This window comes from Octopus bimaculoides, chromosome 14 (genome assembly GCF_046866305.1).
Source record: "Octopus bimaculoides isolate indiv1 chromosome 14, ASM4686630v1, whole genome shotgun sequence".
NCBI classification, from domain to species: domain Eukaryota; kingdom Metazoa; phylum Mollusca; class Cephalopoda; order Octopoda; family Octopodidae; genus Octopus; species Octopus bimaculoides.
In genome coordinates this window covers 17,828,325-17,855,815 of record NC_142941.1, presented here as the reverse complement: position 1 = coordinate 17,855,815, position 27,491 = coordinate 17,828,325, and the positions used below count along the sequence as shown (strand labels likewise).

The 27,491-nt window shown below is 34.6% G+C and overlaps 1 protein-coding gene across 15 annotated transcripts in view; it reads right to left on the bottom strand.

The window, feature by feature from the left end:
• Positions 1–13,223: 13,223 nt before the first annotated feature.
• LOC106878020 (coiled-coil domain-containing protein 186) overlaps positions 13,224–27,491 on the bottom strand; it is a 173,635-nt gene continuing 159,367 nt past the window's right edge. For 8 of the 15 annotated variants that reach the window (XM_089362448.1, XM_089362445.1, XM_089362460.1 and 5 more), the window contains 3 exons: positions 17,345–17,386; positions 16,579–16,728; positions 13,640–14,928 (listed from right to left, as the gene is read on the bottom strand). In XM_089362448.1, the coding sequence (XP_089218574.1) occupies positions 14,845–14,928; positions 16,579–16,728; positions 17,345–17,386 (276 nt within the window). In that variant the 3' untranslated portion in view covers positions 13,640–14,844. Of the gene's footprint in view, positions 14,929–16,578; positions 16,729–17,344; positions 17,387–27,491 lie in introns of all 15 variants that reach the window. The other 7 variants (XM_089362450.1, XM_089362456.1, XM_089362453.1 and 4 more) reach the window with 1 other exon arrangement.

Genomic DNA, 27,491 nt, shown 5'->3' with positions numbered 1-27,491 from the left:
AACTGCATATAAATACATTACTGCTTTAGAGTGTGTTTCTTTTTGGGGAATATGATACACTGAAGAATTGTAATCTTTTCGTTATTGGTACGGGGGCTTAGAATTTTTGCTCATTACCCTGACTTCAATTAATGTGTATCAGTGGAAATTTGTGGTTGTAGTTGTCTTCTGACTGCTATTTTTAGCGTGCCGGTGCTACCTGTACTACCCTTGATTATTAATAATCTTATGCGCCGATGACTATTTGAGTCTGACGAGTTACCTATACGGCTAAGCGCTTTATAGGTGCGAAACCTAATGGTCACTCTGACCGGCCATAACAATGAACCTCCCAGTATATATGTATTTGAAAATACTTTGAAAGACTGTTTTAAAAGTATGTGCTGGAGAAACAAACATTTGCTCGACCGAACTCATGTTGGCATCAATGACACGAAAATGATAAATCATTTTATGTAACCATACATATCTGATATCATTTAAACTTAATATATAAAGAACGTATTCAACTGAATAAATATACATTTCTGTTAATACGTTTTTTTTTTTTTTTTATTAATAATCGGTAGAAGTTACAGAGTGACTGAAGTACCGAGAACTTCGTGCATTGACAATTCTGCTGATTATTGATAAAAAACAAAAACAAACTATAAATACTCATGTTTCAAGTTCTGTTTTCCTGTTGGCATAACCGAACCCATTTCTATTACGTTCTTTTTCATCTTTAGTAGTAGTAATTTAATTTTCTCCATTTCTAAATTTACCTCCCCCTACTTATGGGACAAGACCCTGAAATACTTGTTTTATTAATTTTTTCATTTAATGCTTTTCATTCTCAAATTGTGGAGAATAATTGCTTTTTATTTTTGGTGAGTGGTAATCTTATTTTGTCATCCAATTTTATATCACCACCATCTAATATTTGGGTAGTGTTAGCGGAGCCCACTCCGTTGCAAGTTTTCAGTTTCAAGCCAAGTCTTCAGTCTGAGGATCTCTTCACTTTCCCTTCCGACCTGAAAAATCACCATGGGCTTTGCCCTTCCTCTGCCTCAGAATTGAAAGAAAAATAATTAAAAAGATACTGTTATGATAAACCCTCCAGGTTGTGGTTCGACCTGCTAGAAACAGCAACCAAATCTCATTACAACCTACTATTTTAGAAAACAGCATCAATGGACACATTGGATAATGTAGTTTTAAAAAACCTGGTTTGTTACGACTGGAACACGTTTGATCATAAGCCAGCACAATCATGATTAACCTGATTCTAAGCAAGGTGTTTCATGACATTTGACAACTTTACTAACAATAGATGAACTTGTGCTTATGTACAAATGTCTACACACAAGGCCAAGTAATATATATACGTAAATGTAGTTCAATGAATGAAACTAATACGAAAACATCGGAAATTTTTTTATGAAAAAAGAAGCGGTTTAAAAGAAAAGCTTACAAACTTAATTAGGCTTCGGTTTTCATACAAACATAAACTGGTGAATTCTGAGAACGTCTAGAATGATGGATGCAGTTCTGAATTAAAATCTTCCACTAAACTTAAGTCACAATTTATGTTCCTAACACGAGCTTAATAATAACTAAGTTATTTTACTAAATTCTTTGTTATATTTAAAATTAATTGAAAGAAACACAGCATCTCAACAGAAATATGGTAACAAAAGGGTTAAGGAAAGTTCGATGGAAACAGGATAAAGCTAAGAAGAAATTAAGAATTAAAATCAAATCGTACATTGACAAATTTTGATTTAAATGACCATCTAGTCATGAATGTACGTATATACTTTAAAAGTTCGATTTTTAATCCATCGAAAGCTTTTGTCGATCCCGTATAAATTTAACTCGTCAAATTAGTTACGATGTCTTCTCGTATGTCAAATTTAGTTTTGTGCGCACAAGGATAAAATAAGGAAGGTTAATAATAATACGTCTACATCAACAAGTGCTCCTAACACCCAATACAATCGATGTTATTTTGCGTCATATGCAGTTATTTTGTCTTGAAACCACCGATGAGTCACCATCTTCAACATTTTATCTGATAAAACTCGGTTTTCAAATGACACTGCTTGACATGAAATACAGCCTAGCCGGTTTATCTAGTAAAAGTAAACACCCACAATATATGAATTTGACAAACAATAATGAGAATTCTAACCCTAACATTTATAAGAACCAGTTTAGAATATTTAGGATTAAACTAAGGATGTTCCTGAATATAATGCGGTCAAAATGTGATACCAAGTGATAAAATAGTGGGGGAGAAAAATGATTGTTATTTGGACTCGGATCAAACCGAATTCAACCTAGCTAATTAATATCAGAGACGTTCCAGTCGTGGCTATCACGTCTTATTTTCAGACATGGTGTATCTATGACTACATTATCCCAAGTATTTATCCTTTTTTTCAAGCTGAAAGGTCTGGGTTTAGTGAGATTTTGCTGCTATTTCTGATGGGTAGTGCGACCACTTTGAGTAGTGGTTTTCAACCAATTTTGGCCTGTGGATCCCATTGATTCATATTCCACTTGGGTAGACCCTCATAGCCATTCGATGAACATACAAAAAATTCTGTTATATTTTCATAATTAAATACTATTAGGAACTGCATAAAAAATTGTTAGAATATTTTGTATATTGTAAGAGTATATTGTAAGAGTATAACCACATAAATTTTAACAACAAAATCTTATATGAACCCCAGTTGAAAAATACTCCAAAGTGATTCGTGATAAATTGTTGACTGAGAATCAAGCGGAGACAAAAAGGCACAGTGTGTGTGTGTACACACACGCCGATGTACAAAAGCCAATAGGCATCCTCTCTATGGCGGCGAGCTGGCAGAAATGTTAGCACGTCGGGCGAAATGCTTAGCGGTATTTCGTCTGTCTTTATGCTCTGAGTTCAAATTCTGCCGAGGTCGACTTTGCTTTTCATCCTTTCGGGGTCGATAAATTAAGTACCAGTTGCGTACTGGAGTCGATCTAATCGACTGGACCCCTCCCCCAAAATTTCAGGCCTTGTGCCTAGAGTAAAAAAAAAAAATGCATTGTCTCTGTCTGTTTGTCTCTCTCTCTCTCTCTCTCTCTCTCTCTCTCTCTCTCTCTCTCTCTCTCTCTCACACACACACACACACAAATGTATTATCAGTAAACAAGCGACTGAAAATACCATGTTTAATATTAACGATGAAACTATTTTCGTTCACCTTCACATTCCTTCTAGGGGAAAAAATTTTAATAAAAGATTTTTATCCACTGAATGCAGTTACCGGAAAGCTTCAAGATAATTAAACGCTTTTATTAGAAATATCGCATAAGCAAATCTAACCATCTATGACACTACAATGCTAATAGCAATAAATGAAAATTAACCGTGAATTATTATCGATCTAGTTGTAATTGTATTAGAAACTGTTGTTTAGCCAAGGTCAAGTCTGATCACTCAGACATATGACCAAAAACATTCCAACCATAGCTTTCCTGTCTTTTGAGCTGGGTGGAGGACTACCTCATCTAATATCTCCTTTCTTTTTACTGTACAATTAATGTCAAGTTTTAATTGTTGCAAATGTATTAAGTTGTACTGGTCGAGAAATTCTCAAGAGATTGCGATATTTGCAGATGCAGACCACTCCTAGTGTAACAAAATAATGAACAAAATTTAAAATGCATTAAGACAGAATGTGCTTGAAATCTTTACAAAACTAAAAGAATTTTTTTTAATTACGACAAAGTTACAAAATTTTAATTTAAAAGATACTTTGAGTGACCTCCCTTTAATATTTCATCAGTATAGCTTTTTCATTCAAGATTCTTATCCACACCAGTAAAACCGCATTATACCTGCACATATAGGCCTGGACTGAAATCAATCAATCGATCAATAATTTCTCATTATATATCAATCAGATAAATATTGAAAGCAACTAGGATAGAACCGATTGTTTGAAAATATATGACCAGAGATACATTTATGAATAAGAGATTAACCCTGTTGACTTTGGGGAAGGACAAATTTAAGGTTGACAATGATACCTGTTTCAGTGGTGTCGAAAATCTAAATGAAGTGAAATAGATAAATTACGATGAAGCAAGAATTGTTGACTTATTCAGCTTCAAAGATTGCTACCAATGTTTAGTCTTGCAAAATTTAGATGATATATATCATCATCATTGTTATTTTAAAGGTCACTTTTTCATGCTTGCATGGATTGTACAGAATTTATTGAGGTGGATTTTCTATGGCTGGATGCCTTTCCTAGTACCAACCCTCATGTATTTCCAAACAAGATAATGTCTCTCCATGGTCAAACATTTTTTTTCACAAAATAATGGAAATGAATGACACTGCTTGTATGACAGTGACAATCGTTTACAACTGTCGTGTAATGTCAAGACAAGGATATATAAACATATGCACAATCTCACACACCCACACACGATATATATATAAGGTGGCGAGCTGGCAGAAACGTTAGCACGTTCTGAGTTCAAATTCCGCCAAGGTTGACTTTGCCTTTCATCCTTTCGGGATCGATTAAATAAGTACCAGTTACGCACTGGGGTCGATATAATCGACTTAATCCGTTTGTCTGTCCTTGTTTCTCCCCTCTGTGTGTAGCCCCTTGTGGGTAGTAAAGAAGTAACACACATTATATATATATATACAGAGACATACATAAATATATTTATAAATGACAGGTTTCTTTCAGTTTCTGTCTACCAGATCCATTCATAAGTCTGTTTGGTGTAGTATTATAGTAGAACTTGTTCAACATGCCATAGAGTAAGTCTGAACTCGAAACCATGTGGTTGGGAAGCAAACTTCTTAATTATACAGTCCTGCCTGTACACACACACACACACATACACATAATTATCTTATGATTTTTCATGAGTCAGACCTCATCTAGACTTGCTACAAATTGCTCTTTTCTCTTACAAGTGTAAGTTATGAACACCAAAGGACTTTTAATTTAAAAATTAAAAAAATGATCTTGTAACAAACCACACAACTAATTAAATCAAATCCAAGTAATTTTCAGAAAAATTTCAATAAATGACTGATTTAACACTTATGGTTTGAATTTTTTTTTTTTGTTAACTCAGATATTGAATGAAATGTAATATTTTTTATAGTATGTATAAACAAGTAGAAACACCACCCTCTGGGCAGTTTTTAGTAAGTTTTTATGAGGGGAGGGCCTCGTGTGTGTGTGTGTTACTGAGACTGAACATCAGTTCTCAAGTTGTATTTATTTTATCTTTCTCCACAGGTCTTCTCCATTATTTATACATATGGATATATGTTTTCTTATACTTATTTAAGCTTGAGACGTCCATGTTGATGCACTGTTTTGTGTGTGTGTGTGTGTGTGTGTGTGTCTATATACAGGGTGGCCATAAAGTCATGCACCATCCTGCAATATATGAAATTACAAACATTCTCTTTTTTTTTTTTTAATCTTTTTTCATAACTGCCGATATTACTCACAAACCAATCCTCATTGGATGGAGGCAGATAATCAACAAGGTAGGGGCAAGGTAATGGTGTAGTGTGGTGTGGGATTTGGCACATCAAATAATTGGACCACTTTATTTTGAGGGCTCTGTGACAGGTGATTCATATCTGGACATGCCTCACATACATTCACTTGGAATGCATTACAGGTTCGTGATTTTCAGAAAGAACATTTTCCCAGAAGATGTCTCAGGCATTGTGCACCAATTGAATGGGCACCACAGATTTAACTCCCGTGCACTTTTTCTTCTGAGTCTACATTAAATTCCTTGTGTATTCTGAAAAGATTTGTGACCAAGGACATCTACAAAGAATTGTTGAAGTGTGTGAACAAGTCAACGGCAATGAAGAGCTATTTGAGAGGGTTCACTGCAATTTCAAATTCCATATGAACACTTGTTTAGAGCTATATGGCCAACACTTTGAACATTTGTAATGGATTACCTACTTCTTTGCTAATAAAGCATACTTGATATCTCCCATGGTGCGTGACTTTATGGTCACCCTGTATTATGCACACACATCTTGTCTGTATATATATATATATATAATACTGTACCAAGGACTTTCTATTCTTATTCTACTATATATATATATCGTGGCACTCTATCGGTTATGATGACGAGGGTTCCAGTTGATCCGATCAATGGAACAGCCTGCTCGTGAAATTAATGTGCAAGTGGCTGAGCACTCCACAGACACGTGTACCCTTAACGTAGTTCTTGAGGAGATTCAGCATGACAAGGCTGGCTCTTTGAAATACAGCTACAGCAGAAACAGGAAGAAAGAGTGAGAGAAAGTTGTGGTGAAAGAGTACAGCAGGGTTCACCACCACTCCCTGCCAGAGCCTCGTGGAGCTTTAGGTGCTTTCACTCAATAAACACTCACAACGCCCAGTCTGGGAATCGAAACTGCGATCCTATGACCCTCCACACACAAACACACACATATATATATATATATATTATACTGTACCAAGGACTTTCTATTTCTTATTCTACTTACTATATATATATATGTATATATATATATATATATGTATATATATAGGACTATGTTTTCCAGTCTGTCCTTTTAAAATGGAGAGTTCTGATTTCAGGGAAATTTGACTGTTGTATCCACCAGGTTGCATGCCCATGAGAGAATCTTCCCTTGTTGGCTCTATGAAAACTTTGTTGAGAAACTAAACAATGATAAAATATATTCTAGATGTGATAATCCCAGTAGTATATCAGGAAATACATTATTCAAAATAGGTTTATTTAATATATTGTAATATGCGAGTGTTTTGGTTGCTATTTTCTGCAGATTGAATGGCCACTTGTTGGCTACTTGTTTAAAAAAAATATACAAATGACCAATAGTGTTCTTTTCATCTTTCCGATTTACACTTTCTTTCATATCTCTTTCAATGAGGTGATTGAACTGCAAGCAGGCTTAGCAGTTCATTACCTCTTTGAAGTTGTTGCATTTAGATATGATCTCAGTTTTATCTTAGGGCAGGTGAGGTTTCTTTTTCAGCCCCATATATACATATAATTCATCATTATAATAAGATTGTGCTGTCATTGTATACAAGTCTTGCTTTGTCAGATAATAAGTAACTCAAAACATTATTCAGTTACTCTATTAATGGTATTTAAATTAAATATGAGTTATTCCTGTAATTTTATTTGTTCACCTTCAGATTAACAGCAACAGCCTATGCGCTAAAAGAGATTGATGACAGTCTCCTGTTGCTGGCACAGTGTCAGCTCAGTGGTAGAGATTACATTATGGCCCAACTAACCTAACTGTAAATAAAGAGCATATGAATTCACCACTAAACAATAATGCTGGTGCCCTATGAGCCAAAGAAGGCACTTCTACATGATTGCTCAAAATTCAAGAAATAACAACCATATCTCCCTCAAATTATATGAAATCATATCCAAAAGGAAGGAAATGTGATTTGCAACAGCGTTTGAATATTTTATAGACTTTAGACAGACAAACAAACACATTATGTTATTATGATGCTCCACTAACCAAAATCAGTAACTAAAGGAAAACAACTAAATTTTGCATTCGTTTATATGTTTCAAATCAGACTATGGCTGTGCTGGAGTAACTCCAACAGCTTTTAGTTAATTTTATCAACACTAAGTACTTTGTCTGGTACTTATTTTTTTATTGATCCCAAGGATGAAAAGCAAAACTGACTGACCTGATTGTAAAGAGAAGAAATCAAGATGGAACCAAGATATCAAAATATTTTTGTAGAATATACTAATTCTACTCTCTCTCACCAAAACACACACACATATTCATGCATATACATACACAACTGGATTCTGTCTACCCAATTTTACTTAACACTTAGAAATTATTGTAAATGACACACCACCCAGTGATACATAATGGGATCAAACCCAGCACTGCATGATGGCAAAGTGCTGCTTTTGATATATATATACACACACACACACACACATATATATAGCTGCAATGAAAGTTAGAATCAGCTTTAAATAGAATAAGTTTGATTTATCTGTCATGTTTGCTTTAAAAGACTGAGTCATTAAGAAAGTATATGAACAGTTGAGTATTTGAGATTTTAAGGCTGATGCTTTTCCTACAGCTTATTAACTTAAACAATTAGTAAAATTAATGGAATAAGAATTAATCTTCACTAAAATGAGGCCATGTTTGTTGATTGCTGGTTAGAACCATTGCAAAATCCAAACTTCTTCCAGAAGACAACATGTAAGGACTGCAAAAGCTACAAGTGCCTTACCTCTGATGTAGTGTAGTATAGATTAAATAGATAATATTGTTTAATTATCTTCTTGTCACTAAGTTTTAAATTTCCTTGTTGCATCTTTTCTAGGCTTTAGAAAATGTATTTTATACTAAGGAACCTATAATGAAAATTAAATCGTTTCCATTTTCAGATTATTGTGTTTTTGTTTTTTGTAATCATTATTTTCTTTATAACTTTGAATGATTCTTGCTTCGAGAGCTAGTTGTGAGCTAAACCAACAAGTTAACCATTCAGCATTCAGATTACTCTGTCAAATGTAATTCTTTCTTTTATTCTTTTACTTGTTTCAGTCATTTAACTGCAGCCATGCTGGAGTGCCACCTTGAAGGGCTTTAGTTGAACAAATCAACCCTAGGACTTATCTATAAGTCTAATACTTATTCTATCAGTCTCCTTTGCCAAACCACTAATTTACAAGGACATAAATACACCAGCACTGGTTGTCAAGTCATGATGGGGGAGGGACAAACATAGATACAAAGCCACACGCACACACATACGACAGGCTTCTTTCAGTTTCCGTCTACCAAATTCATTCACAAAGCTTTGGTCGGCCTGAGATTATAGTAGAAGACACTTGCCCAAAGTGCCATGAAGTGGGACTGAACCCAGAACCATGTAGTTCGGAAGCAAACTTCTTACCACACAGCCATGCCTTTGCCTAATGTTTATTTATTGTTTTGAATTTATCATGCCTTATCTTTGAGATTTTAATGATGTGATCAAATATTTTTAGAATGATATTGTTGGTTAAGTGAGAGAGTTTGGATCAGATAGAATAATCGGGCTGGGTATAGCTAGTTTAAATACTAAAGGGGTAATATTCCTAACAATTGTTAATTTTTTAGATGAACCTGACACAATTTTATTTGCCTTTTATGAATTTAACCCTTTAGCATTCAGATTACTCTGTCAATTATAATGCTTATATATTCACATTGTTTTGAATTAATCGTGCATTATCATGTAGCTTCAAGATTTCAGTGATGCATTTGATTTTAGAATGCAGGGTAGATATGAGAGCTTGGATCTGGCTAGTTTGAACATAGAACAGGTAGAATATTCGGGCCAGATATAACTGGTTTATTCTTTTACTTGTTTCAGTCATTTGACTGCGGCCATGCTGTAGCACCACCTTTAGTCGAGCAAATCGACCCCGGGACTTATTCTTTGGAAGCCTAGTACTTATTCTATCGGTCTCTTTTGCCGAACCGCTAAGTGACATAAACACACCAGCATCGGTTGTCAAGCAATGCTAGGGGGACAAACACAAACATACACACACATATATATATATATATACATATATACGATGGGCTTCTTTCAGTTTCCGTCTACTAAATCCACTCACAAAGCTTTGGTCGGCCTGAGGCTATAGTAGAAGACACTTGCCCAAGATGCCATACAGTGGGACTGAACCCGAAACCATGTGGTTGGTAAGCAAGCTACTTACCACACAGCCACTCCTGCGCCTATGTTTAAATATTATAGGGTTAAAGAGATTGTGAAGTCTGTAAATGTTGGGGTTTGCATTGAACTAGAAATATGTTTTTTTTTCTTAGTATTAGTTATATATCAAACAAGGACGGAAGATGTGAAGACCCCCTTCAGTCACGAATGACCATGGGATTGCACCTAGAAAGTTTCCCTCCGAGGCACAAGCCCAGGCAAGGTTGTTTATGGAAGACCAGCAGTCGCTCATGCATTCCAGCCTCCCCTCTCCATGCCACTGATGTCATCCAAGAGAAAGGTAAAGGCTGATACAGCTTGGCACCAAGTGATGTTGCAACTCATTTCTACAGCTGAGTGAGCTGGTGTAATGTGAAATAAAGTATCTTGCTCAAAAACACAACACACAGCCAAGTTCAGGAATCGAACTCACTACCTCATGATTGTGAGCCTAATGCTCAAGTAACAACAAAGGAGGAGATCCTGATTTATCTAAGATGATTGTTAATCTTAAGTAAATTATCAATGTCAATGCATATCTGCCATCATTATTGTCACTAAGACAAAGAGAGAATTTCTACGTATTTCTTAATCAGCTTAAAGTAACATCATACAGAAATGTGGTCATCAGAAATGATGCAAATCAGGGAATTTGCCATCACTTTACACATTTTTTTTTTTCAGATGGGAGTGAGTTGTATAATTTTTTTGAAATTTGGAAGTATGATATGAAGTATGGAGTATGTGGCATATATCTATGAGGTAATCATGCAATAATCCTTTCTATATAGGTAAAGGGCCTGAAACTTTTGAGGAGGATGATAGTCTATTATATTGACTCCAATGCTCAACTGGTACTTATTCCATCAACCTTGAAAAGCAAAGCAACCCCAGCAGAATTTGAACACAGAATGTAAGACCCGAAGAAATGCCACTAAGTAATTAGTCTGGCATGCTAATGATTTTGCCAGCTCGCTGCAAGTCATACAATAATCCTTTCTATTATAGACACAAGGCCAGAATTTTGTGGGAGGGGGAAGGTTGATTACATTGATCCCAATACTCAACTGGTACTTTATCAACCCTGAAAGGATGAAAGGCAAAGTTGATCTCGGCAGCATTTGAACTCGGAAAGTAAAGATGGACGAAATGCTACTAAGTATTTTGCTTGGCATGCTAATAATTCTGCCAGCATACAATAATGCAAAGAGACACAGCTAGACCAATGATGCAATTAGTTCTTCTGGGTGTTCAATTGGCTCGTGCCATGTTATGCTTTGCTAAAGAGAACCAACTTCTGTTGCGCAAACTATATTATACTCAGAGATTTGATATATTGAGATGGAAAACTTTGGTTAGCTAAGCTTATCCATATAATTGATAGACCAAAACTTCACCTAAGAAGTGTTAAAAATCTAAAATTAGCAATCAAAGGAAATAACTTCAAAATCAACCACTCAAATTTTTGGAAGATAAAGATGTAAGAGCCAAAATGGGAATGGCTCTTACAGTAGGTTAAGATTTAACAAAGTTTGGTTCACAGTAATGTTTGTAGCAAGAATCTGTTGGAATGTCTTCATTACAGACAGAATCATGTCATGCTAGAAAGAATCTCTTGTTGCTCTTATTTAGTCAAGGTCAGCCCTGATCCAGCATGCAAAATGATCAAAAGCATTCCACCCATGGCTGTCTTGCTTTTAAGGGGCATATGGGAGTACATTTTCTAATGCAACCTTTTGTTATTTAAGATGGTGAAATATGAGTTGAGGTATACTTAGCTGCTATTTCTAGCAAATTGAGAAACCACGTAGAGGCATCCTCCTTGATACCCCTATGTAGGTACGAATATGATATCATATAAGTTAACCCTTTAGCATTAAGATTACTTTGTCAAATGTAATGTTTATTTCTTCACATTGATCTCTCATTGTGGAGGGAACATGTGGAAGGGGTAGACCCAGGAAGACATAGAACAAAATGGTGAGAAAGGATCTTCAGATGTTGGGCCTCACAGTGGGGGATGACAGGGTCCTTGCATACAGGTATGTCCCCTGCATCCCTCTACAGCTGGGTGTTCCTAATCTTGCAGGCTTGTGGGTGCTGGTGCAACACAAATGCACCCATGTCAGTGCTGTGTAAAAGTACCCAGTACACTCTGTAAAGTGGTTGGTGTTAGGAAGGGCATCCAGCCATAAAAAACCATGCCAAAACAGACATGGAGTTGGGGCAGTTCTTCAGATGACCCGCTCATGTCAAACTGTCCAACCCATGCCAGCATGGAAAGCAAACATTAAATGATGATGATGATGATTGTTTTGAAATAAACATGCATTTATTACGTAGCTTCAAGATTTTAACGATGCGATTGTTTATTTTTTAGAACAACATTGTAAGGTAGATGTGAGAGGTCGAACAAAAGACAGACAAAACTTTTTTGCCTGATGTGGCCAGTTCAAATGTGAAAGGGTTAATGTCTAAAAATATACTGATGGGAGGTTAGACGTTTCATATGCAGCAAGGTATTTATTAGTTCTAAGAGAGGCAGAATTCTGGTTTACACATGCTATATAACCCTTCATAACTTCCTTATTTCTTTGAATTTTCAGAAAATGTTCGTGAATTTGTGTTTTACACATGGGAAATCATATGACTAAAGCAAAAATAAGAATGAAAAAATATTTTTTTTTTTGTGATTTAGTGGGTATTTAACTGTTATTTTTAGCACATCTCACAACCATCTCATACTGTTTTTGTTTGTTTGTCACTGACACTTTGATGTTTTTTAATATCCCTCTCCCCATAAATACATTTAATGGTCTATAGCTAGGATTTAAGCCAAAAATTCAGACTGTATTTTTAACTGTGATTTAAAAACAAAAGAGTTTACTCTTTTACTTGTTTCAGTCATTTGACTGTGGCCATGCTGGAGCACCACCTTTAGTCGAGCAAATCGACCCCAAGACTTATTCTTTATAAGCCTAGTACTTATTCTATCGGTCTCTTTTGCCGAACCGCTAAGTTACGAGGACATAAACACACCAGCATCGGTTGTCAAGCGATGTTGGGGGGACAAACACAGACATACAAACATATACACACACACACACACATACATATATATACATATATACGACGGGCTTCTTTCAGTTTCCGTCTACCAAATCCACTCACGAGGCTTTGGTCGGCCCGAGGCTATGGTAGAAGACACTTGCCCAAGGTGCCACGCAGTGGGACTGAACCCGGAGCCATGTGGTTGGTAAGCAAGCTACTTACCACACAAATTCAAAAACATATTTTTTTTCATAATCATATGAATTCCCATGTGTAGAACAAACAAATTCGCAAATATTTTCTAATAATTTTAAAAAGTGAAAAAGTTACAAGGAGTTATATGGGGTGCATAAAGTACAATTCCACCTTAACGAGAGGAGGTAATATCCAAACCATTTATTGCATATATTTTGTTCCAATAAAAAAATTTCATTTTCTTTTTTTTTAATTAATAAATAAAGAATAATTGAGATATAAATATCCACTGAACACTTGAGAAAAAACATAAAAAAAAACTATTCCCTCGCCAAAAAAAAAAAAAAAAAAAAATTATTACATATGTCTTTTAAAATAGTAATTTTCAAAATGTTCAGTTTATTTGAAAATGCTAATATAAGAAAAAAAAAAAAATGTAAAAATGAGAGAGGTGGCTATTTTAAAGATTGAACATTTTTTTTTAGTTCACGAAGCACTATGCAATTTTTAAAACTTGAAGGATTTCTTGTATGGACAAGATATGTTCAGGCATTGTTCAGAAAATAAATGAATAAATATGTCTACACAGGATCAGTTTTCCATTTTTTTCTTTCCTTTTTTTTTTATTTGCTTTTTTTTGTTTGTTTTTCTAAATCAGTGCCAAAGTCTGAAAGCAGTAATTCAGAAGAGTTTCGATTGTTGTTCACAACCAACAAATGCACAAAAAGAGTTCTTTTGACTGCTCTAAAATTATTTATTTAAAATCATTATGTATATGTGTGTGTGTATATATATATATATATATATATACACACACACACATACATATGTACCCATATACATATGTGTATACATATATATATACTTATATATACATACACACACACATATCCATCCATTTATATATATAGTTATACACACAAACACATGCACATATATAGCTATACATCCACACACACATATATACATAGCTATACCCACACATACCTGCATGTCTGTGTGCATGCATCCAATATGTGTGTGTGCGTATGTGTCTATATATATATAAATTTATGCATACTCCTAAATATATATATTCACGTACATTATATATAAAGAGAGAGGATCCATGTAAATGAAAGTATTTTTTATAAAAATAAGATGAGTTTATGCAATCTTGATGAACAATATATTTTTTTGGTTTTAGCAAATTCTAATGGTTTGCAAAAAGAACTTTCAAAGTAGATTTTGAAGTTTGAATATATAAACTCAACCGATTTTCGTTTTTCTTCTTTTCACTGACTCATGATGCACACATGTATATGTTCATTTACAGAAAATCATAGAGAAACACACACAGCTTCACAATCATCCAGTGTTTGCATTCTATATAATTATATGTACAGAAACATGTGTGTTATATACTTCTTTAGTGAATTCATATTTGTGAAGAATATAGGAGATCTTGCTGAAAAATTCACACACTAATTTGTATGTGCACTCACACACAAACACACACACCGGCATGCATGTACACAAACAGACACACACACACACAAATATATACTGTGAAAATAATGCAAGATTATAAGGAAGTAGTTACTTTAACAGAAGATAGGATTTTGTGGCTATTGTTTAGTTGGTATGTCAAATTTTTTGGAAACCATAATCCCGTGTTCTTCTAATGTTCCTCATACCTCCAAAAAGTATTTTCCTCGTACCGATGTATATGTTTGTGTGTATGTGTGTGTAGCTTCATTCCATGAATTTTTTTTTTCGCTTGTTTTAGATGATATGATAAACACCTTGTTATTTTTTTTTAAAGATGTCACTGGCTCTGTTGTTCAAGCTGCAGTTTTCGATTCTCTCGTGAGAGACGAGATATTTCCTTACCCAGTGTATCAAGGCTGTCCTGTGGAGAGAAAGAGAGAGACAGATAAAAGTAATTATTGCAGAAAAATTAAAAATAGATTTTCTTTTTATTGTGATTATTTAGCTTTTAATTGTTTTAGCCATTGGACTGAAGCCATGCTGGAGCACCACCTTGGATAGTTTAGTCAAAGAAATCAGCCCAATACTTATTCTGTTGGTCTCTTTTGTCAAACTGCTAAGTTACAAGGATGTAAACAAACCAACACCAGTTATTGAACAGTAGCAGTAGACAAATGGTATGATGATTGCCACTTCTTTACAGAAGAACATTAGAAGATTTTGTAGAAATCCATAATAGATTCACTGCTGCTATCAAGAGTAGGAGCATAAACAGAGATAACAGTCATAAAACGATTACATGATAGGAGAGCTTGAAGATACATAATCCTATCACTGAAACCATTAGATTGCTCTATTTTGTGAGTTAACTCAGTACGAATGGCAAAGCCAACACCTCCTACTCATTTTTCGCTCTTTGGTTTACCCTTCCAAAAGAAAGTGTATCTAACACCTGTTTCTGTCAATTGATCTTTATTACTCAACCAAGTTTCAGAGAGTGCAGCAATGGCGATGCCAACTCCTTGGCTATTATGCCAGTTCGCTGTTCAGAGTTACTTGACCCTTCATGATCAAGAAATGTCCTGACATTCCATCCACCTACCCATAATCTATATTTCTTGCTTGCATGTTTTATCTTTGTATTCCTCCTGCTGTAGTGAACAGCTGTCAGCTGCAGGTTGCTGACCAGCTTGATGGTAGAACAGACATTTGTTTGGGTCATCCTTTTCTAGACCTTTCCCAGATTTCTGGGGTGAGCAGTGCTACCCTAGAGAGGGCTGCTCAGATGCTCTGCTGCTGTTCTTTCAACAATGCAGTGACATTATATGGGCCCTGAGCTACCCACGTGCAGATTCGTGACTATGCGCTCCCAGCCCGTTAAGCCTGCACATGCCACCACTATTCTATCGCGATGGGACTTGAAGAGATATCTGTACATTTAAATATCAACGCCACACACTTGTACAACATGTATAGCACCCAATCCTCCCCCAAAATCTGATATCCAAGGCAAGATGACTGGGTGATTATGGAGGTTGCATGTTTTATTATCCTGGAGGTAACCTCTCCAGTGGTTTTATATCAGAGTGTCCTTCTCCCAGTCTTGCTAACAAAAAAGGGAGGGGGGATCCATTCATTTATCATGATCACCTGCAGAATGTGATATATTTTATGTTATTCTACAATATTTCATGCAATATATTTGGCATGATATATTGTTGGAAGGATATTTGGCTAATTAACACAGGAATTTTTGTTACATTAAATTGAAGCAGTACAAAACATCTTTAAGGCTAAATTAAAATCTGGCATCTGAAGAAACTGGTGATGGTTTGTACCAGTAACAATAAGTCAATAGAAGAGTTCATGCAAGAGTTCAAGAATTTCAATATTTTCCTCTCTCACAGTAACTGAACTTATGAAAAGGTGTTAGAAACATAAATTTGGAGAGGAAGAAACTCTAAGAGAAAGCAAAATATTTCAGTAAAAATGTATCCTGACAAGCACAAAACAAAAGAATTCATTAATGTAGCTTTGTTTTCCTTATAATTTTTTATAAACTGGATCTTACCTTCAAAGTAATATTTTTCAAAAGTGTATCTTCCAAGACACACTGTAATTTTTTGTTGATTTCTAATGATAAATCTAGTGTCATAGACTGGTCTGCTGGCTGTGAGTTATACAAAGAAGCCATGATGCCACCTTTCCTTGAGAGGATAGCCTGCAAGAGAAGGATAAGTATGCTGGTACTAATTCAACAAAGAGAAGTGATAAGAAAAGAGTTAATGAGACAAAAATAGTAAAAGAGAGAGATAGAAAAGAAGGCAATTTGTAAATATTAAAAAATAAGAAAATGTGAGAAAAAAGCAACCAGAAATTCTTGACCAATGTAAAAGCCACCTTATAAATGATTTTGAGACATGGAAATAATGCTATGTTAAGTAAGAATTGATAATTGGTAGTGGTAAATAAAGAGCAAAGAGGAAAATCAGTTTTGAAAGCAAGCATGCACAAAGAACACAGTTAAAAGTTGACTAGGAGAGTTATGAAAGCAGAAGCATGCATAAAATCATTTTCCCTAAACCATTAATTAGATTTTACTTCTTGTAATTCTGAAAGAAACATGAGGTTTAAAAGCCAGAAGAATTAGATCAACAAAGCCTGGTTAATTTCTTTTATTCCAAATGGGAAAAAAATATCTGACCTGATACAAATCAAAAATATTAATTCCAGATATGAGATAAAGAGAAAGGTATAAGTAATATGTTGTAGAGAGTGCTAGGAGGCAAAATCTGTGAATATTTCAAGGTCTAGAGAATAGAAGGGAGCTGACAAACCTTCAGTTGTGATACTTGGTCATAAAATCGATTCTGAGAGGGCTACAGGAAGAAAAATACAAAGTATCATAGCAGTAAGAAAATATCTGCCTTCAAGATGAGACAAGTGACAGAAAGCTAACTGAGAGTTATGAATGTTTGTTTAGTTTACTTTCAGAGGAATTCTACTTCTGAAACAAAATAACACTTACAATGAGTATATTATTTTATTATTTATGTATCAACTTCTGCCAAGCAGGTCAAGTTATAACCTCTTTATACTTTTTATTAGGTGTGAAACCTTGAAAAAGTTATAGCTCCTATGTATATCAATAAATATTAGCCAGATAAGTGTTTAATGAAAGATTGAGAAATGATAAGACACAAGAGAAATACACTTGAAAGAGCAAATGTAAAACTATCAGAAAACTCAGCAACTGAATGATCAATATACATCAAGAAAAACCAATATCTATAAACCATTTTCACCAACAGTAGTGCACTGTCTTCTTACTAATGTCACATTAGTTCTCTTTGGACAACTCATTAACATCTCACTGTCTTATGCAATCATATGACACAAATTAAAGAAAATATGACTAAGTAAGGGCGATAAGATTGTTAAAAGATTTGAGAACCTTCAAAATGTGAGAAGAAATCATGAAAATGATGAAGGAAAATAGAGCAGATGAAAACTCTGCTAGTTCCCAAGATTTCCTAATCAAAACATAAACTGGTTGATTATTAGGGAACGACCCAAGTTTTTAATAAGAACAGACGTATGAAATCCTTTGGATTACTAGAATACTGCTGATAATCCATCCTTATGTACTTTACACAGAACATCTAGCACATCTCTCAAAACTAAACCCATAAAAAATCTTGACAGCATCATTCTACACTCTGAGTTCAAATCCTACCAAGAATGAGTTTGCCTTTCATCATTTAGATACAATAACTAAATACCAGTGACATGCTAAAGTCAAACCAACATTATACTCTGGATTTTCCTATATTAGCTTTGTTCTCTGTTAACCCTTTAGTATTCAGATTTCTTTGTCAAATGTATTGCTTATTTATTCACACTGTTTTGAAATAAGCACACATTATCCTGTAGCTTCAAGATTTCAATAGTGTGTTTGTATATTTTAAGAATGACAGTGTAGTATAGGTGTGAGAAGTTGGATCTGGTCAGTTTTAACATTAAGCATGTTGAATATTTGAGCCGGATTAAATGCTAGAGTTAAAGAATCAGTCTCAGACTCAGTAAATCTTTCTCATAAACTCTGTGTGTTTTTTGCATTTGATTTTCTTTTATTCTTTTACTTGTTTCAGTCATTTGACTACAACCAAGCTGGAGCACTGCCTTTAGTCAAACGAATCAACCCCAGGACTTATTCTTTGTAAGCCTAGTACTTATTCTATTGGTCTCTTGTCAAACCGCTAAGTTATGGGTACGTAAACACACCAACATCTGTTGTCAAGCGATGGTGGGGGGACAAACACAGAGACACAAACATATACATATAGACATACGACGGGCTTCTTTCAGTTTCTGTCAACCAAATCCATTCACAAGGCTTTGGTTGGACTGAGGCTATAGTAGAAGATACTTGCCCAAGGTACCACACAGTGGAATTGATGCTTCTTTTAATGACTGGATAATTCCTAAAATTCTGATATTTACAAGAACTACTAAGAGAAAGTGTTTTCTAAGTGAATGTTTTACATAATACTTTTTACTTCTGAACTAGGAATTAGAATTGGTAGCCATTTCTGAATTTGGCAAATAAATTGAAGCAAGAAGAGTTAATTTTTTTGTCAAAAGTTACAAGACAATACCAGTAGCATGGTTCAATTTAACATTGCATCGTAATGACTTGATCACAGAAAGTGACAACATTATCATAATTTTTAATCTGTTATCACATATCCAAGCATTTAATAATATTGGCTTTCTCTTTTCAAAGGAGATCATTAGAGAGAAATACCTAATTGGAACTAAATCTATTTTTCTATGACTCAACATTTAGGTAAATTATATCATTAACCAATAAGAATAATATTAATATGAATTATATTTGAACAGTTTGTGTTCAATCAAGGCAAAGACACCAAAAGAAAGTAGCTTTTTTTTTTATAGACATTAAGGATAAAGTTACTTGAGTAAGTTTCTTAGCCTTATGTACATTAAGTAAACAAATATACTTCTCAAAATAACAATCTCAAGAAACTCATACATCAAATTCAACACAAAGAAACATTTGAATTCCCTAAAATATAAGGAATCAACAGCTTTGAATTAAACAAGACTTTAGTTAATAATGGGCTTTTCTTCAATAGATACATTAACATAAAATCTAGGAAGTTCATGCATTCTAAGATAAAACAGCCAACTTACCAGCAAAACAAAAGAAGCCTGTGGTCAACAAAGATTATCAACAAAAATCATGCTATATTCTAAAGAAACTTTCAATGCAAAACACAACATGCAGGAATCACAAGGACCAAATAATAATATATTTTGATCAGGCCAATCTAATTTTCCTAGGAGAGATGTACAATCAATTGAATCAGCCTTCGATATATTTCTTGTACCTATTTTATCAAACCTAAGTAGAAGAAAAGCAAAATTAACTTTGGTATGACTTGAACTCCAGGTGTAAAAGAATGGAACTAGATATATTAGAGCGGTAAGTCAAGTACTCTACATTTCCAACAACTTAAAAATATATTTAATACAAAATAAAAATGCTGAGTTAAAATTTTAACTAACTTAACATAAAGACACTAAGAAGTTGACAAATATGCTACCAGTGACTAATGTAATAAACATATTGGTTCAAAATTAAAAAAAATGAAAGTTGGCTTTAATCTTGCAATAATTACAGCGTTCACACATTTTACTCAAACACTAACATTAAAGAGACAAAATACAACATAAAAATAAATCAATGGAAATATATCATAAACAGACAGGCATCATCAAAGACAAATAATACGCGAATAAAAAAAAATAAAAAATTCAAAGAATTTTCCAACTCACACTCTTACATAACTCACTAAACAATATCTTAGTCTATAGTTCAAGATACAAAAAATGTAAAGTACCTACAATAACAAAAGCTTAAATAACAGAATATATATTTTAGGATTGATCAGTACCACAAAATATACATGGAGAATAAAATCAAATAAATATATCCAACACTAGAGTTGGCAGGTATTATTTTGAAATAAACAGAGTGAAGAAAAAATTTCAGTGAATATGACAGACTTCACTATCTTATTTACATATTGTTGGACTAACAAGCGTTTATAACTACAGAAGATCATAAACCTTCTCTAAAATTTTAGCAACTAACATCCCCAAGGGCAATACAATCAATAATGTAAAGGCAATGAACTAAACAGCAAAAACAGAAGTTATTTGAAAAATAAATAAATAAATAAATAAAAACCTGAAATTACGTAAGGGCAAAAAAAAAAAAATGAAGTGCTTGCTATAATAAAATAAAATAAAAGAGAAGAAAGGGGAGAAGAAATGACAAACCACACTGGAAATAACATATAATCTCACATAGTTTCCAAATTAACCTAGAAAAATGTCAAGATGAACCTGCTTCAAATCCACTGCAGTATTTACTTCAAAGGAATGCAAACGTTTTGATACAGCAATAACAATTTTGTTATAAAATATTTTAGATGTTTAAGACAGAAAGAGAATGGGAGAGGATTATTTAGAGCTACACTTTGCTGAGCATGATATCTGTTGTATTGTATTTTTGACACAAGACACTGAGCTTCAGTGGTTTTTGGTTTATTTCTTTTTTATAATACTATCTTATCTTTTACTTGTTTTAGTCATTAGACAGCAGCCTTGCTGGGGCACTGCTTTGAAGAATTTTTAGTCAAATGAACTGACCCCAGTACTTGTTTATTTTTTTAAGCCTGATATTTAATCTATTAGGCTCTTTTGCCAAACCACTAAGTGACAGGGATGTAAACACACCAACACCAGTTGTCAAGCAGTGCTGGGGGACAAACACAGACATGCATACACACACACAAACATAGATGTTCTGTTAGAACAAACTATACTGAGGTAGATACTATGAGAAAAATTCTTATATTGGCTTTTGGTGCAAAATGCACTCTTAATTCCTGCCACCTCCAGCACTGAAACCACAGATTATCCACATTTAAGTGGGGATAAATATAACTTTTGGTCCACAGATGTGCTGTTTCCTACCTTGATTTATTATATTAAAACAACACTGCCTTCCACGCCTCAAAACTAATTGCTTAACATCTCTGTAAAGGTCCAAACAATATACTGATTTCTCATCTCATTCCGCGTTCCACATCTCACACACACCTTTCAGGCTTTCTGTTAATTACTTTGTCCAAATCTCAACCTAAAATTGTCTAAGTTTAATACCAACCATATCAATATCACTAGTCACAGTGCGTCTCCTTTTAACTAACCCATTGCAAAAGATAAACAGTTAATATTTTCACTCTAATCACTTAGTGGAGAACTATAAAAATCAGCAATGAAAGAAGAAATTTGTATTGTGATGAAACTAAAAAATTCCAAGGAAGACACAAAAATTTCCAGCAAAGAAACGAATGAATTTGTGTTCCATTCTCAGTTCTATTGTATAAATATTTATCTTCCTTTTTTTACTCTTCAAAAATGAACGTTGGTGACATGCAAACATAACAGTGCTGATAAAGGAGACAAAATTATTGCAACAACAGAAACAAGCATGCATATATGTACATTATCAGTCGGACACATTTGCATGTTGTTTATTCGTGTGTGCGCGCGTGTACATATATATTATCTGATGAAATGGATGTCCTACACACCCATGACAGTTTAAATCACATGGCACTGAATCAAACTATTATTAAAAATATATGCAGTTCCTATCAAATGAATGCCACTTTCTTTCATTTGTCCACTCATTCAGTCATTTACACACACACACACACACACACACATATTTCCATTGCTAAATTCATGTTGTTCTGTGCACATAAGGACAAGGCAACAGGTTAAATAATTTGGCACCATCAAAACAACCCTCAGGAAAAACAGAAAAGTGTGACCCAAAGCAATTCCACCACACATATATATAACATATCTATTACTTTTTACTTGTCTCAGTCACTGGACTTTGGCCATGCTGGAGAACTACCTTGAAGAGTTTCTAGTTGAACAAGGCAACTACAGTACTTATTTTTTGAAGTCTGGTATTTACAAAACTGCCTGATGTTATGGGAGAAGACACTTGCACAAGTTGCCATGTAAAGAGATAAGCAGAAACCATGTGGCTGCAATGTGAGCTTCTCAATCACAGCCATGCCTGAGCCTATACATATATACATACATGCATTATACTGCATACACTCGAATAAAAGTCGATCTCATGTAAAAGTTAACACCCTATTTTAGGCCAAAAAGTTGGGATTTTTCCATAGACCCCGTATAAAAGTTGGCCCTAGTATTTCATGAACAACAGGACAACATTTGTGGGTTAAGATACCGTATTATCTTGTACGTAGAAATAACACTGTTACAAAATTGTGTGGCTACCCTACTATAGCCTGCTCTATAGGGGGAATACCATTTAATAGCAAGCACTACACATCTGTTGATGGATGTTACATCATCATCACTAAAATGTATGCACCGGATATGCTGCAAGCTTACATACATCTTCAAGCACAATAAACACAAGCGCCAAACACTCATTGTTTACACGATGAGAAACGTGTTTCACAGATAGCACTATTGACGAACACTGGCAAATGCCACTGTCTGAATTCATACAAAGGCATGACTTTGGTAAGCCTAAAAACATTCAATTAATTGCTAGACCAGTGGTTCCCATGTGACCTTTATATTTTCCTCATCTCCATATACAATAAACACATATGTCATACACTCGTCTTTTTACATGGTGAGAAACATGTTTCATAGACAATACTATTGGCAAACAACAGCAAACACCACGACACATGACATCCCCAACTTTTTTTTTAAATTGAAAGTGTAAATATTTATAAGAGCTGCATAGTCTTGTTTATGGGTTTTGTTATTTACTAGGACATGTATTTTGATGCATAGAATGGGTAATATTACTGTAATTCATTGTGTTTTTGTTTTTATTCACTTAGAAATCAGTTGAGTTTCTGCTCCTGATACAGTACTTCGGATTCTAGCTTGAATTTCAACCCCTCAAAAGTAGTATCCATGTAATAGTCGATCCCATAAATTTGACCTTAAATAATGGTCTAAAAAATTTGACTTTTACATGAGTATATATGGTGTCGTTCATCGTTTAACGTCCGCTTTCCATGCTAGCATGGGTTGCACGATTTGACTGAGGACTGGTGAAACCAGATGGCTACACCAGGCTCCAATCTGATTTGGCAGAGTTTCTTCAGCTGGATGCCCTTCCTAACGCCAACCACTCCGAGAATGTAGTGGGTGCTTTTACGTGCCACCGGCACGAAGGTCAGTCAGGCGGTACTGGCAACGGCCACGCTCAAAATGGTGTATTTTATGTGCCACCCATACAAGGGCCAGTCCAGGGGCACTGGCAATGATCTCGCTCGAAAGTCGATCTCATATATATTTGATAATGAAGTCAAACAAAATAGTGATATTTTGAAACCATATGACTTGATGCTAATACAAACTAGTTGGTATTGACTCCACTTATGTGGATACTCTAACAACAATTTGGAGTAATTTGTTGTATTTGACTCGAGTTGAAATCTCTGGTACTTTGTGGTACCATGCACTGCTTCTTAGCGCAACACAAAATATACACACACACACTTATGCATACATGTTTAGATGTTATATATATCATTTATCTTTTATTTCAGTCATTAGACTGCAGCCATGCTGGAGCACCACCATGAAGAAATTTTAGTAGAATTTATCGCCCACAGTACTTATTTTTTATAAGCCTGGTACTTATTCTATCAGTTGTTTTGCTGAACCACTAAGTTACGGAGATGTAAACACACCAGCATCGGTTGTCAAGTGGTGGTGGAGGGACTAAGATAGGCACAAAGATACACACACACACATATATATATATATATAAATATATACATGTATACAACAGGCTTCTTTCAGTTACTGTCTACTAAATCCACTTGGTTGGCCCAAGGCTATAGTAGAAGACACTTGCCCAAGGTTTCACACAGTGGAACTGAACCCTGGACCATGTGGTTGGGAAGCAAGCTTCTTACCACACAGCCAGACCTATGCCTATATTACATATATACTATATATAATCAACAACAGTATCATTTAACACTCATTTTTCCATACTTGCATGTAGGGTTATCTTAGAAACATTATAGGAATTCCAGCCAAATCAATGTACTGAGCTCTACAGAATATATTTATTAACAGTTGGCCACAGTATACATATATCAGAACTGGGTCATCTCTCTCTCTCTCTCTTTCAGACACCATGTCTCACTCCCATACAGCATTGCAGCTCTCACACAACTCCTATAGACCCTTCCTTTCATCTTCAATGAGAACCTTTTCCCATATAACAATGCTCCACATTCTCTGAACTGCACCCAGCCAAGTCTCGCTTTTGCTGTCACATCCACCCTATCTCCCAAATAACAAAACCCTCTCACCGTTTCCACCTCATCACATAACATCTCCACTCGTTCCACCAACCCTCTAGCTCCTTTCTCACATCTTCCACAAACAAACTCTCTTGCCAGTTTTGGGGTCACCTTCTTCATTTTCATACATCTACCATGAATCCATTTCTTACATCTCGTACACAACCAACACTGCATTTGCCATTACCCTCCTTCCACATACACCACATGGATCCACCTTACTAACACTTCTCCTTCCACCCTGCTCACAATCACCTTTGTTTTCCTGAAGTTTACCTTCAAACCGTTGCTTTCAAATGCCTCCTTCCATTTCAGTTTCCCTCTACAAATCCACTCACAAGGGTTCAGTCAGCCCAGGAGCTATGCCTAAAGTACCATGCAGTGGGACTGAACCTGAAACCATGTGGTTGGGGAGCAAACTTAACTGCGGACGTTAAACGATGATATATATATATATATATATATATAAAAATAACATAAATAAATAATATATAAATATATAATCTTTTCTACTCTAAGCAATTTTGGGGGGAGGGAGGGTCAGTCGATTAGATCGACCCCAATATGCAACTGGTACTTAATTCATCGACCCCCCAAAAGGATGAAAGGCAAAGTCGACCTCGGTGGAATTTGAACTCAGAATGTAAAGTCATATGAAATACCACTAAGCATTTTGCCCAGCATGTTAACGTTTCTGCCAGCTTGCCTTATATATATATATATATATATATATATATATAATCATCGTCATCATTTAATGTCCATTGTCCATGCTGGCATGAGTTGAACAGTGTGACAAGAGCTGGCAACTTGGAAAGCTACACCAGACTTCAGTCTGATTTGGCATGGCTTCTGCAGCTGGATACCTTTCCTATCGCCTATATATATATATATATATATATATAATGCATATATTACAGACATATATACATATTATAATAGATACATTATATTTATATATAATATACTATATATAATACTATACATTATATGTCTATCTTAATAAATATACATTATATATGTGCATTATATTCAGTTTGAAATACTACTGTTCCTAAATCTATCAATATTAATCCATTGACATTTAAAAGATATTTCAGTTCTATCTTCAGAAGAAAAGGATTTATAAAATGTCATATTTTCATACACTTTACTTTGGGTTACAAAGGATCATGGTAGTGCTGATGATTTTTTTTTTTATTGTTCTTTCTTTGCTGGATTCATATATTATTCCCTAATTAAGTCTTGTAGTTTTTGTAGCTAATTTAAAATGTGTTGTATGTAAATCTGTCCTCATTTATCACTGGTTCAATCTTTACTGATCTGATATAACAGTACTCTCAACTGTGAGCCATATTATGTTGGTGATCAGTCATATTTTTCTGCTTGTACTGCAAAAACACACCCCAGAGACCATCCACAATACTCAGCTACCCAGAATGCACTATCTTGCTTGTGTTTACATGATCATGCAGCAAGGTTGTGTTGTATTTTTTATATGGATTTAAATACTCATACCCATCAACTTGGGACCGGTGAACAGAAAAAATACAATAGTGCCTAATCATAACAAATAACATAGACAAGTGTATTCTCTACAGAAAAGGTAGAGATGATCAAGGAAATATGTAATTGTGGAAGAATCACAGCTGTGAGCCATGGGTTGGGAGTCAATGAATCTACCACTCATTTCATTTACAAAATGCATGGAAATGATTCGTTTATCACTGTTCTTTTTACTTTTTGCAATCAAACCCCTGTGATAAATGAAGATAGACGTATCACTGTGTTGATTTTTTTTTTTTTTTGGCTTGTATTTTTCTGTTAGCAAAACCTTCGTTGACACATCAGTTTTATGGAATTGTAATGCTGTTGATTCCTGTTTTTCTATCATTTTTGTTTTATGTGCTGTATTGTAGTGTGTTGCACAACAATATTGTCGTGTGTTACATTCATAGGCTCAGGAACAGGATACAAGGTAGCTATGAAATTGCTCTGAGCATCCTCCTGAGAAACTTCACCACCAATACGAACAAACATAGAAACCACTTTGGAACTGATTTGAAACATTACTTTTCCATTATTGGATTTGCCTGATTTGACTGAGGTAAAAATATAATAATAACAACTAGTATTTTACCCCTGTTTGTTTTGATATAAGGGTTGAAAAAAATTGACCTTGCTCATAAAAAATTTTGGAGCTGGGTTTGCGACCCCAAAGTAAATTTTGTTCCTGCACTTATTGTTATACATCAAGGAGCCAACATGCAATCTATTTTTGTAGCTCATGCAACAAAAATTAATAAAAAAACATTAGTTGACAATACTATAATGTTAGGTGTGTATGGAGGCTTTGCTAACAGTAAAATATAAGCCAAAAATCAACACATGAAATTAATTATATAAACTACCGAACTAAACTGTTGAATAACTTTTAAATCTGGAGCTGAACTAAAAGAAAAGAAAGACAAAGTAGTAAAAATCACTAGCACTT